This window comes from Silurus aristotelis (assembly GCF_946808225.1).
Source record: "Silurus aristotelis genome assembly, chromosome: 12".
NCBI lineage: Eukaryota > Metazoa > Chordata > Actinopteri > Siluriformes > Siluridae > Silurus > Silurus aristotelis.
The window spans coordinates 13,177,383-13,191,428 of record NC_139585.1 but is presented as its reverse complement, the minus strand read 5'-3'; the positions used below and the strand labels follow the sequence as shown (position 1 = coordinate 13,191,428).

The 14,046-nt window shown below is 35.1% G+C and overlaps 1 protein-coding gene across 3 annotated transcripts; it reads right to left on the bottom strand.

Annotated features, from left to right (window-relative positions):
* Positions 1-1,500: 1,500 nt before the first annotated feature.
* c1qtnf1 (C1q and TNF related 1) lies at positions 1,501-12,309 on the bottom strand. Of its 3 annotated transcripts, none has more exons than XM_083556161.1 (5): positions 11,949-12,218; positions 9,551-9,690; positions 4,954-5,129; positions 4,647-4,765; positions 1,501-2,918 (listed from the first exon to the last, which is right to left on the bottom strand). In XM_083556161.1, exons 2-5 carry the CDS (start codon positions 9,638-9,640, stop codon positions 2,368-2,370), a joined length of 936 nt encoding a protein of 311 aa, XP_083412287.1. In that variant the 5' UTR covers positions 9,641-9,690; positions 11,949-12,218; the 3' UTR covers positions 1,501-2,367. The 3 variants fall into 3 exon arrangements, with proteins under 3 accessions (XP_083412287.1, XP_083412288.1, XP_083412289.1); XM_083556162.1 differs by having other exon boundaries at positions 9,551-9,687; XM_083556163.1 differs by lacking the exon at positions 9,551-9,690 and having other exon boundaries at positions 11,949-12,309.
* Positions 12,310-14,046: the final 1,737 nt, after the last annotated feature.

The following is a 14,046-nucleotide window of genomic DNA, read 5'->3' as shown; positions in this document are numbered from 1 at the left end:
TAAAGACTAAGAAAAGGGTGCTACTTTCACTGATTACATTTTAGTTAATGTTTTAATGTAAAAAAGTACATTTTACTAATACATCATTTTGCCTGAAAACATCATTCAGTCTCAGTCTGTTCATGTGCATAAACTTAAATGGTTTTTATAAATAAATCAGAAAATATCTTAAAAACTATTCAAATTGTTAAATATGACAAATGAAACATTGTCTAATTAGTGAACCTTACTTCACCATGCTTTTTTATTTTTTATTTGACGAAGATACCTCCATTTTATTCAAGACTTTCCATACTACAGCATAATGAAACCTTTAAAATAGGTTGGCGCTCATCCCCAAGTTCCACACTAAAGTCCCAGGGCTGATCCAAATTTACATTTGTAGCAAGTACTTTAAAGGATTAAATAAAACTGTAAGGAGTAAAAAATTAATAATTTCCCTGGAAAGTAAAAGTACTCAAGTAAATAATTACAATCTTCTTGCATCCCATCTAGTGAGTGACTTCACATCTTATGCCCACCACTCCCAGGATATACCACAATCCGGAAGAGGATAAGTTGGTTACTAAATGTGAATGAATGAATAAATGAATGAACAATATAACCATTATTAAACATTCATTTTATTAAAAGGGTACTTGATTATAGTTATTGTGAACAAGGAGTAAAATGAATAGCCTGATAGAACATCTGAGACTCACTGTCATAGCAATCATCATAGTGAAGCATAGCGCTAATCAAGTTTCACTATTACGCTGAGCCATTTTTTTTAAATGTCTTGTCATCAGATCAGTAACCACAAGAGGGTGACAAAGGGTGACATTATATTTTTAGAAATAAAATTTCAACTTAATAGATATGTTTACTGCTTGTTTGTTTTTGTGTCTTTAGTGTAGTTTGATTGATTTTATTTTATCTTCTACAATCCTCTGAATGCAAGAATCAGCATCAAAGACATTGACATCTGGACTGCATCACTGCTTTGTTTACCCACATGCTATTAAACTCGTCATGTGTTATGTGCATAGCTGTGATGCATTATCATAATATATGTCTTAATGACTGTAATAAAACTGAAAGTGAGAGCACCACATGTGCACACACGCGCACACACGCACACACGCACACACACACACACACACACACACACACACACACACACACACACACACACATTGACAATGACTGTTAATGAGTGTTATCAATCTGTCGATGATAATAGCAGGATTAAAGCTACCGTACTGTACTTACAGCACTTAAAGTCAAAGGCAAATGTCTGCATCTCTTCTAAGTGTGTAAAGAAATTGCTGTTGAGAGTGTTACTGGTTTCGTTTAGCTTTAAGCAGACAGGGTGTAAAGCATTTGTACCCTATTATATCTACAAACACTTCAGCCAGGAAACATTTCTCTGGGTCAAGTGTACTTGGCCACTTTTCATAGTTCGTCCATGCCAGTGAAAATAAAGACACCCCTACATACAACATCAGTATAGACACAAAGTGTTATTACAATTACAGCTGCTTTTTATTACTTTTTATTGTTTTAAGTTTACTATATGCATAGTTATTTTGAATATTTGGAAAGTCCGAGCGATGTTTAAATAACTGGCCTGTATTTAATGGAGTCACTTTCCATTAATGTCACTGAGAAAAAGAACATTCACAGCTGTTGACAATAAAAATGCCTCCTCCCGAGGCTTCCACTTTCTCTTTTTATTAAGTATTTCCTGTAAAGTGCAGGGAGACCTTTGTTCTGTAATCTTTTGGAGTTGAATTTTCAAGAGGGATTTGACAAACCTTTAAGAAACAAACCATTAAGAAATCATTTCACCATAAGGTAAAAAAATAAAAAATAAAAAATACATATATATATATATATATATATATATATATATATATATATATATATATATATAAATATATATAAATATATAAGCATGATAGAATGATATAACAGACTCCCATTCAAGATAACGTGCTTGTTCAACAGTAGCATCGAACTGTATTGCAGCATATTCCATAGGCTTGTGCAAGGTGAAGCACCAAACCCACAATAAAGACAGGTAGATATGTGCTTTGTTGACCTGTGAAACAACACCACAATAAAACCATTCTTTTTCATAGCTTAGCTTAAGAAAATAAATATTTGATTAATAATTGAGTAATGAAGGTCATAAGCTACACTTTATTTTTGTCCTTGGGTTAGCATTATGTTCCCAACACCCCTGATATTCCCGTTTGTGTATAATTTATATTTAGATTTGATAAAAAAATTTTAAAAAATCCAATATAAAAAACATTAAGATGTTTCCATGGTTCTATACAAAAGGTATGTATTTTCCACCTGCTAGTACATCACTGAGGTCTGCTACCCTTCACTCTTGGCTTTGATGAGGTAGCCATTGAACGTGATGTAAGTATCAAAATCATCACTGAAGATGGCATTCTCTCTCTCGCCTTTATAAAGACGAACCCACACCTCGTCATCTCTCTCCAGCTCCAGCATCAGGCTCTGGCTCTGCATGATAGAGCGATCACTGGGCTGTGCATACAGGATGGCCATCTCCTGCTCGTTTTTCATCACGTGCAGGTATGTCTCTTTTTGGTTCCATGTGTGCACGTTGAGGCTGAAGAAGTAAATTCCTGGCACATAGCAAAAGAATTTGCCGGTAAACATGTTGAAATGGCCGTACAGGTTGACTAACTCTGTGTCGAACACCATTGTCTGGTAGTAGTCATTGCTATGCAGGGCTTTTTTCCGACCTACTGAGAAGGCTGAATAGTAGGATTTACAGGGTTCTCCTGAAGTTCCTATACTGCCTTTAGAGCCCTTTAAGCCAGTGGCTCCTCTAGGGCCTACATGCCCTGTCTTGCCTACTTTGCCATAGGGTCCACGCTGGCCACTTTCTCCCTTTTCTCCTGTGTGATAAAGGAAGAAATTATAATGTTACAGGTTTTAATAGAATATTACACTGTATTGTAAAGATCTTTGTTAATAAAAGCTAATTATTATTATTATTTTTTTTTTTTATTATTGTGTGGGAAAATGGAAAGTAAATATCATTAAGTATGTGGGTCACATCCAAAGCCACTGTTACTCAGGGAGGCTTTGGCACTTCTGAGCCAGCCTTCTCACAATCCTACTGAGAGCTGGTTTACATTTCTGCTCTAAAGCGTATTTGCACAGAATGCAGAGAAGGGGTTTATGGGTAAGCGTGATGAGGTACTAACAATGCACCTAGGCACTGAGTCAGCCAAGCTTTGGGTAATTGATTAAGGCAGGAGATGCATACCCACAAATGTTGTCCTGCCACAAATACATTACAAGTTTAAAAATAATAATAATAATAATGCTTTCCATTGTCATATCCAATACAGTCTGCCTGATACCGGTTAGAGTGATGTGGGTGACTTTTTTTTTTTTTTGACAGGATACTTTGTTTAAAAAAAAGCTTAAGTGTAATAACTGTACAGAATCTGCTGAAACATGCTTTCCAAAAAATATTAATGGATTCATGCTGCTAATTCCTGTGGGTGGTGTCTGTAATAAAACTCTACATAGAAAATGATAAACTAACACCGGGTCAAGTTTCTCTATCAGATTTCATTTTTTCCCCTGCATTTACATTTTTTGCACTCTTTCAATACAATGGCATTATCACATATATGTTTTTTCACAGACAACTACATAATCTTGTGGCATATGTCAATATAATATATAACTTTATATTTGATGTAGCTCTTATAGTAGTTCAACTGTACTGATGTTATGGTATTACAGGATTCCAAGACTGTACACTTTCCTTTTGCTGATGATTTTATTTTATTTTTTACTAGAAAGCATTTATTATTTGACGCTTTCTTTTTATTATTGTGGATTTAACTGAAGCGATTCAATACATAAAACTTCTAGATACTGCTTAATACAGAATGAGTGCTTCCAAAAATACTTTCAAAGCAAATTGACTTATTGACTTGCTTTATAATTGAAAATACATGGTTATTTTCCCCAAGCACTTTATAAAATAAAATTTTAGTTGTTATAGCTTCTTTTTATGATATCATTGGTAAAACAAAACTTTCCTTTGTTAATGGCCCAGAGGCTGCTCTGTTTTACGGTTTCTAGTTTTTCAATTTAGTTTTGATTCGAGCAACACTGCCCCCTGGTGTATAAATGGTGGCATCAAAGCAAGTATCCACACACTATCTTGAAAAGCACATACTGTAGACAGCCTGTTATTGTGTAATCCTGGCCTCAAAAAACTGCATGTCTTGAAATTATTAATATTTGTTTCTCCTATTGTAAGATTACTATAAAACTAATATTCTGTATGAATATTAGGTAAAAATTTAATTAATACCTAATCTTCTTCTATTGCCAGATTTTATTTCGTCATTACAACTATTTTTACCAGTAAAAAACAAAATTATTTGATGCGATTTATATGATTTCAATGTATAAAATTATCTTAAAACAGGCTGAATAATCATGTACTTGTTTTATAATAACCTCATAATAAGGCATATTAAATAAATCAGCTCATATTCAAGATATGTAGATATGTATGCAGTGAAAGAATAATATTTTTATCTCTCAAGCCACTTCTGTCATGTTAAGCAAATTATGGTTTTGTATAAGCTTTATACCTTTGAGGATGGTCATGTTTATCTGTGGAACCACTTGGTATTGTGGGTAAGCGTTGCTATATGGAACAGGCTCCTCTCCTGGGTCACAACATCTACGGCATTCGGTTCTTCTTTTGTCTCTGTAGAAAAGGAAAGACAGTTTCTTATTGTTCTTGTTATTATTGTGTCTTCATTAGCAGCTGGGATTATTTGATGGTTATACTAGATTATTGACCTATGAATGGATTTTATTAATGCAATTAAGGTGCTGGTCGTGAACTGAATGTAAACATGGTCTTATGGATTAATTGTGCTATGTAGCTGATACCTGGTGTCTTCATGGTGGTCTGTGTTTTGTTGGTGATCTTTGGGGTCATATGGATTGCCATCTGTCTCAGTGTAAGTGGTCCTGTATGGTTCAGCCCATGTTGCCCACATCAGTACTAGTAAACCTAAGCTTACTATTGGCACACGGGTTCCATTGTGACTGCATATCCAAGCCATCTGTTAAGCATGTATAAGATTGTCAAAACTTTGCAAACAGATTAAATGAATTAAAAATGAGACACTGTATCTCTATCGACTTTGGACATGAGGTCGCATGTGAGCCATGTGTAATAAGACTTCATGTTTGTGACATCATTTTGACCAGGAATTTTGTGTGCAGGTCATTTTTTTCAATGTGCACCATGCTGTTCATACACAGCAGCTTTTTGTCTAAATTACAGCCAGTAATTATGGTTCAGTTATCCAAACCGTTCCAGAGACCGACTTAGATCATCCTGCATTGGGTTAAAGTGGTTTAGAACCTGGTTTCTTGAGTTGCTTATGGTATTTATTTCTTTTTAAACTACTTTGCAAAAACTCCAGAATGTTTTGCTAGTGGTATTGCAGTGATAAATTGTTTGCATGGCCAGTAATGTTTCATCCTTTTCATCCTTTAAATGACGCTTTTAAATTACAATGTTGAAGCAGCACTGAAGACGGTCTTAGAACAGTTTACGGTTTAACATCGAAAATGGTCCAACATTTTATGCCAGTGGTTATTTTAGGATTTGAAAATGAAGTCAGACGAGACATAGTTTTATGTCTTATGACTGTTATCCAGTTCATAAGATGTGCTGCATTTAAAAGCAGAATTTATAAGAATTGTAAAAAAATTTATAAAGTTCATAAAATGACCTTGATTGGTTACTTAAAATATTAACTGCAGAAATTCTTTAAAATGTGCATTTTGTCATCCTAAAGGAAATAGCTTAAAGGAGGTATAACAGTATGAGTACTGCTAAAATAAAAGACTTTAGGCTGTTGGAATGAGCTACGGTATTAAGCTAATGTTTTTTACATTAATTAAACTGACCACAGTTCCATTAGAAGTGTATGTGCAGTAACAGTGTTGTAAGACATTGGTTATAAAACCAGTAATTTAATGGCTCAAACATTGAATTCAGATTTAAACCGAAAGAAACTTGAATTGAACACAGCTTGGGGTACTCAAGTGTAATTATTTAAGAGCTTTCAGTAGATCAGCCTGTAGAAGATGTACAACTAAAATCTAACTCTGTCATTTACATTTTACTGTAGACTTTCCATTACATTGAGTTCCATTACATTGTTTCCTTAAACACTGTTTCTAAATAAAGAAATGCTTAATGTGGTCCTCACAGCAAGGCCTTGTGACCTTGAGGAAAAACAGCTCTGACAGTAGCATTTGGCCAATTGATTGATCAGCCCCAACAATTACACAATAGCACCTTCATTGGCTTTGTCTTAGACCTCATCGAGATTCCACTTGCCACTTCTTGACTTGAGTAATTGTTTGAATAGTGGCAATTAACCTAAGGTCAGTTCTATACATCTGATCTTTTCTGATGTGCTGCTTCAAAGCAGACTCGTGTGCTTAAGAGATTGTTTTCGAGGGAAAAAACAGCCTAGTTCCTGTCTAGTCAACTGTTTAAAGTGCTTTTGTGAGAGGAATTTGCATGCTCGAATGTGCTGGTGAACAATGCTCTGCACAAGGCCACATTTTTGTACAGCAAATGCAGTAAATTATCTTGAGGTCTGGAACTTTCAGGATGCCATACAAGTGTTAGCTCTGGCCTAAGAAGGGTTTTAAAGGCCTAAAATGGTATATCAGCTCAGACACACAAATCCAGAGTGCACCTTACCCTGCTGACATCAATGATAAATACAATGTCTGCATTTCTTTGCAAAGAAAATTATGAACTGAGTGTGCAAGGAATTGGCTTGATTAAAATGTCCATTTATATAGATTTATTGTTTTCATTAAGCCTTTCATTTTTCAAACACAAACGCAACTGTTGGATCACTTAAATAAATGAATAGTTACATGTGACAATGGCACTACTGCCTCTTACTCACTGTGTGGATGTTCTCCAGCTGGCTCAGATTTTTTCCAGAACAACCTAATTTCTCAATGCACAACATTAACACTGTGCCAATAAAGACTAGGCTAAAGACAAAGGAAGTAATGTGGGAGACATAACCCAAACAGTCTGGGCTAAACACAGAAATACACAGCAATGGTGTTGTCTTCTCTCCAGAGCAAAAAGGAATGGAAAAATACTTCATGCAGGACATTGTGACTGTCTCTAGTCGAGAATTTACAGACTAAGCAAATGACATAATTAGACGAGCTTGACAGAACAACAGTTGTTCCAGGTCACATTTTAAAAATAAGTGCAAAAACATGAGGTTATGCATTTTATATGCACTTTTCTTTAAGTAGTAATACTGCCTCAGCAAAGATATATCAAATATGGGAAAACATAATCCAAATCTAAATTCAACATTCAAGGTGAAAAGATTATTCAAAATACAGTATAATCATTAGCTATATATTGCATTCACAAATGCAGACAATTTTGTGCATTTATATTATTTCATCTTCTATAGCAGATCCTCTGTTGCAAATGCTTTTGTCGTAGATTTACTGTCTATGTTCTGGAGATTATTTGCTAACAAGAAATGAGAAAAACCATTCTTCAAAACAATGTCGAGCAGAAAAACTTCTCAGACAACAGAAAACATCAAAACCTGAGGATGCTGTACTATAATAGATAAAGTCAACATTGGATTCCACTCCTGTCAGCCAAAAACAGGAATCTGAGGTTACAGTGGGCAGGGGCTCACCAATGCTTATATTAAATATTAAATATTAGAAAGAAGATTAGCTAATGGTTGTTTTTTTTTTTTTTACTTTTAACTGTTTAGTTTCTGTAAGTGTTCCAAGTTTCTACAACTGTTATCATACTAAATAGTGGGCCATACAGCATTTTTTTTGTGATGAATCACATAGTATTTGATATTAAGTACCATATGTGGTGTGTATGAAAGTTGCAGAGTTGTAAGAATCTGTAGAAGTTCAGAGTGGTTTGTGGGCCAGTGCTTTAAAATGTGAATTAATCCCTTACTAATCTTTTGATGTGCCTACTAGTGTACCATGTGACCCTCTCTTGCTCTTCAACTCAACAAGCAATCCAAGAGCAATTACAGGCAGGCATCGTGTGTGTGTGTGTGTGTGTGTGTGTGTGTGTGTGTGTGTGTGTGTGTGTGTGTGTGTGTGTGTGTGTGTGTGTGTGTGTGTGTGTGTGTGTGTGTGTGTGTGTGTGTGTGTGTGTAATGTTCCACTTCATTTGTGAGACGTTTTGTTGTTCTGCATTTTATTTGCCAGTCCCCCCTTTTCATGCTCATTCATTTTTACAATGCTGCATCTGATAGCCTTGATACAGATCCCATCCTCTCTACTTCCTGCGGATGTCAAGGTCTGGAGGTCGTGTTTACTCGTACAGCACGTCATTCAGTGGCGCCTTTGCCCCAGCCAAATAGTTGGCTTGGCCCTATCAACATCGGCTGTGAGTTGACCGTAAATGTATTACATAAGATTGTTATTGCTTTATACAACATCATGCCCAGCTTTAAACGATCAGCAACCAAATTCTTTCCTCAGATCATTTTACATCACATTTCTTTTCTATTTATTTCTGTGGTGCTACTTCAAAGAAAGTCAACAACAAAAGCATATGATGGTTGAATAGATTTTTATCTATCATTTCATTTGGCTATGCATGCTACATTTGTTCACTATTATTACAACAGTAGTCAGCTAAAAGTTGTTGAAATTCAAATGAAATCATCTTCCCTGATGGATTTTGAAAAGGTTCCCTGATATCAAGTTCTACATATTACCTTTAGGTATTCATACTATGTGATTAAATGACTTACACATTTAGGTCCTATAATGGTTTACATATAAAAACTGGCCAATAATTTTTTTTACGTTATCATGTTGCATAAATGGATGCTTACTGTATAGGGGATTTTAATAAAACATTAGGGTAAATTATGGTATTATGATAGAAAAGGTTTTGTTTGAAGGTGCAGGATTAAATAAGCTCTATTGGCACTCATAATACAGATCATGGAATCCATATGCATTAAAAACGTAATATTTGAAAAGTCTGAATAATTTTTTAAATTATAAATCTATGGCACAATCTGAAGCTACATATCCCTGTTTAAAAACTGGACAGAATCCAGGGCTGCAAAAAGCATGAAAATAATGGCTCTGTGTAGTAGAAGAATACTTACTAGATTTTTCATCGCTAAAGTTTGCTGCTGGTTAATTGAATTGGAGAATCGACAACAATGAAATCCACATAGTTGTCCAGTTACTTACAGATACACTATGACCTAGTGTCCATGCACTGCTGGAGCCCCCATTGTTTTAGACTTGCTTGACAGTACTGTCAGAACCCACAGCCATGTGATATGCACTGTTTACATCTGATAGTAGGTAGGTACCCTCATCACCCTCTGTTCATCTGGACCAAGCTTCCCTGAATCAATCCTCACTTTCTATCTGAGCCCTTACTTCACTCACCACATAGCCTGTACCTTCATACTTCATTTGAATGATAAGCTGGGGTGATCTTGAATGTGAGATCTAGCTGCTTGTATGCTTCTAGTCCGCTGCTGAAAGAGCACCAGAACATCCTTTCATAAGACTCATCATCAGCTTGTGTGCACTCATGCTGTAATGCTGCTAGAAAAAAAAAATTATAATAATAATAAAAAAGCTACTCCCTGGGAACAAGAAATGGAGTAAATTTCCCTTTGTTTTCTCTGGGGTAGTTACACACCTGCACTCAAATTCTTGGCAGATATTCATTCTTCTCCACCCTACAATTCAAAATGCAGCACAAAGATGGGACATTTTGTGGCAGTACATTTCATAGATTGAGCACTTGTACCAACAATTCTGTATGGTGTGTTGCTATGATATGGAGTGAAAACAATGGCTGTACTTTGGGAACCTTTAGAAGGGTATAAAAGCTTATAAATACTACTGTATTACTTAAGTAATACTTACTGTATTACTTACAAAAGTGTCTTATTATTACAGTATATTTGCAGACTTGACATTTTATATCACGTTTCCTCAGATTAGAAACTTAAAATAAAAATGCATTGAACAATTCTGATAAAATTATATTAATTTCATGATCATGTTTTTTTAATTTCATGTCATCCTATAAGAGTTGAATAAAACTGAAACTAGACATGTGAAATTGTGTGGGTATTATGGGGTCATATTCATGTATGAGAAATAAAACCACATAATCTAAATGTAAAAAAAAATTAATGAATGTGAAAATAAAAGAATAATCTGAACAAGAAAATTAAGAAATAAAAACATACACTATATGTTAAACATGTGAAGTGTCTAAAAGCAACCCATGTAACACGTAAATTATTTGCGTGACCTTTTTTCTAATGCTATATATTATGCTTTCTGCTGTGTGGGATTGGATGTTTAATAATGCTATTGAACTGTAAGTGAAGTTGAGTGACAGTATAATATAATATAAACTGTAGTCAGAGATCGTTCCGACCTCCAGCATTGCTTTTCTAATTCACTTGAATTTTATTCGTGTAGCGCTCTTAACAATGGATGCTGTTGCAAAGCATCTTAAAAATAATAAAACATTTAAAAATTAAAAAAAATAATAAAAAGATTAAGAATAAAATAAAATAAATGTAAAATAATTAATTTAGCCGTGTAATTTAATCCATAATGAAAAACCCAGAGGCGACGTGTGATTGAATTGGGTAAAAAGAAAAAGGTGTGCTATAGCTTTTATTTGAGTTTTGCATTAGAGCCAAGAGTCACATCACTGCATGTCTAACCTATGTAAACAAATCTGAGTGAGACCACATGACCTCAAAAGACCCCAGTCCCTCAGCAATTCAGAAATGCAAACAATACTATGGCAGTTCTGGAGGACAGATCAAATCAGATACATCTATCTGACTTAATATGTATTAAGAATATTCATGATTTACTCTTTTTACTCCCTTTTACTTCTTACCTTGTAACTGTGGGATTATTTTGCATGGTGACAGGTGAACCATACATAAGGTGGCACATAGTTTGCATTTCATAAACCAATGACAATCACAGCTCATTAAAATGTTTTCATGAGCCTGTAATAAAGCAATTTCAACTGCACTTGATGATTGCATACCTAAAATATTCTTGACTTAGATTCATCCACAGCCTGGCTCAGTCTATTTTCCAGCTACCAGCAATCAAATCAATTTTTCAGCATAATATTACAGATTTATATCATCTTGGAAACACAGATCTGTCTTGTTTATTTTTGTTTTGCAACTTGGAACTTTATTGTGTTGCTTATTTTTCATAATACAAATCATGGTTTGTCTCAAAGTGGGGATTCTAAGGCAAAGCCAGATTCAGATTTTTTTATTTTGTTTGTAATGGAAACCACAATCCTACCACTGTCACAGTTATTAAATTTATAAATAATGTCAGCTGAAATCTAATGTCAATTTTATTCAAATGTGTTGGTGGAAAGTTTAGAAAAAGAAAGCTCTTTCACCAGTAAATAGAAAAACAAATATTATTGTGCATGTTTGAATAACGTGCACAATGTAGTCTGTTCTAGCAAAGTTTCAAGAATTCCAATTAAAATATTATACTTGGGTTATATTACCAGCAATGAAACTGTGATGAAAAACAAAATCGGGATGCTGTGATTTGCTATTTTCCTGTTACACCAGAATTGATTTGTTCCATTTCATTTTCACCCTTTTGATCTTTTGAGCCCTATTACTGTGCATTATTGTTCCATAACAAAACTAGTTTCAGCTAACAAAGAGCCATCACCATCAGCCTGCTTTTTCATATCGCTCGGGAGTATTCCTCCAAGCCAAACTTACAATGAACACTTATTTTAGGAAGTTATTAAATTGCACGCATTGCCAAATAAAAGTACTTACCTCGTAAAGTGGAAAGGGCTTCCTAGGATTCCTCTTCGTTTTGCACTATGGATGATGCTGGTTTTTTTTCTAAGCATGTGTTTTCGTGTCAAGCAATGTGAAGCATCTACCAATTGCGATCCCAAACCCAGCATGCCATCAGGAGCTGGAGAGAGAAAGTAAGAGCAAGAAGGGAGGGGATTGAAGGAGGGGCACAGATACAGCCAAGAAGGGAGGGATGAAGGGAAAACAACAAGAGCACAAAGAAGAAAAAGAAGAATCCATTAATGTGTAGGATTAAAGAAAAGCCTTAAAGTGTAAAAGATGAAGGGGGAAATGGAGAACGACAGTCTGGAGGGACAGGACAGAGAGATCAAATGAAAAGGCAGAAAGACCAGATTAAAGTCAAGTTAGATCATGCCACATTCTCAGACTATTTGACAAATGTCTCTTACCACACTTGTGTCATTTTGTCTATTAAACAGCACAGAGGACCTTTCAAAAAGCTTATGAAATCATGAAACAATGAATAAGAGAAAGAAAGATAATACTTTGAGATATTTATTTTATTTTAATAAACAACTAAAAACTTCTTGTTTTAACATCTGGCCAAATGTAGCACACAGTTTCTTTTCTTCTTTTGGTCAGATTGTTTTAGGAAACATACTGTGGTTAAATCTTATCTAAATTTGACACAGAGGTTATTTAGCAGGGAACGGAAGAAATCTGTCAAATGGTGCTGCTACTGCTCAGGTCATTGACTTGCAATAGCGCACATGCATAATGGAAAAAGGAAATCCCTTCCAAGTGTATATGGCATTTTGCACCAAATTATTTACAATCAAGCCCTTATCTTTGAATATTATTAATATTATTATTATTATTGTTGTTGTTGTTGTTGTTATTATTATTATTATTAGGCATGTTCACTGCACATACTTTAAGCCCAAGCCAAACAGATGATGGCTGAGAGAAGATCAAAACACTGCAGAAACAGATGCTTGTGTTTATCTTTTCTTTCCTCTTTTAACATCACTGTTTCAAAGAGTTCTCTGACAAAGGATGTATGGTGAACAGGGTCTGGGGAGGGAATAAGAAGTACTAAAGAGACCTAAAAATGTTTATATAGACTATATGAGAATATAGTCTATATAATGAGGTAATCACATGGTTCTTTTAGGAATAAACATGAAATAAGTATATTTTTATAATATAGTGGATTGTAATATGCTTATAGAACACAAGGCCCTTTTGTCATTTTATTTACAACTCTAATCATAAAGAGATGATTTTCTTACAGTCAGATTACTGTAAAAGATTTATCGATATAAGGTGTATTCAATTAGACACTTAGGTCAATAAACACATTTATAACCTTGTATTAGACACTTCCTTTAATCTATTGACGTTTATGTAGACAGGAATGTACTGTAACTATTTCTTACAAAACTGACTACAAATTTCTTCTCCTATGAGTGTATTTTTAGAAATTTGCAAGAGAATCAGATTAGCTGTTTAAATCCAGTAAGTCTAAAGAGAATATCAAATCTAACATAAGCCACCTCCCAGACACAAACAATCTACTTTTAATGATCATGCCTTTAGCTTTGTTACACTTGAAATGGCCTCCAACAACTTATACAGTGAGGAAAATAAGTATTTGAACACCCTGCTATTTTGCAAGTTCTCCCAAGTTCTGAGAAAGTCAATGTTAATATTTGGTACAGTAGCCTTTGTTTGCAATTACAGAGGGCGAACATTTCCTGTAGTTTTTCACCAGGTTTGCACACACTGCAGGAGGGATTTTGGCCCACTCCTCCACACAGATCTTCTCTAGATCAGTCAGGTTTCTGGCCTGTCGCTGAGAAACACGGAGTTTGAGCTCCCTCCAAAGATTCTCTATTGGGTTTAGGTCTGGAGACTGGCTAGGCCACGCCAGAACTTTGATATGCTTCTTACAGAGCCACTCCTTGGTTATCCTGGCTGTGTGCTTCGGGTCATTGTCATGTTGGAGGACCCAGCCTCGACCCATCTTCAATGCTCTAACTGAGGGAAGGAGGTTGTTCTCCAAAATCTCGCAATACATGGCCCCGGTCATCCTCTCCTTAATACAGTGCAG

Coding starts and splice junctions, on each gene's coding strand:
- c1qtnf1 (XM_083556161.1), bottom strand. CDS start 9,640: ATGTTCTGGTGCTCTTTCAGCAGCGGACTAGAAGCATACAAGCAGCTA. Junction 5,130..9,550: donor CAGCTTATCATTCAAATGAA/GTATGAAGGTAC, acceptor CATGCTTAACAG/ATGGCTTGGATATGCAGTCA. Junction 4,766..4,953: donor GACCACCATGAAGACACCAG/GTATCAGCTACA, acceptor CCTTTTCTACAG/AGACAAAAGAAGAACCGAAT.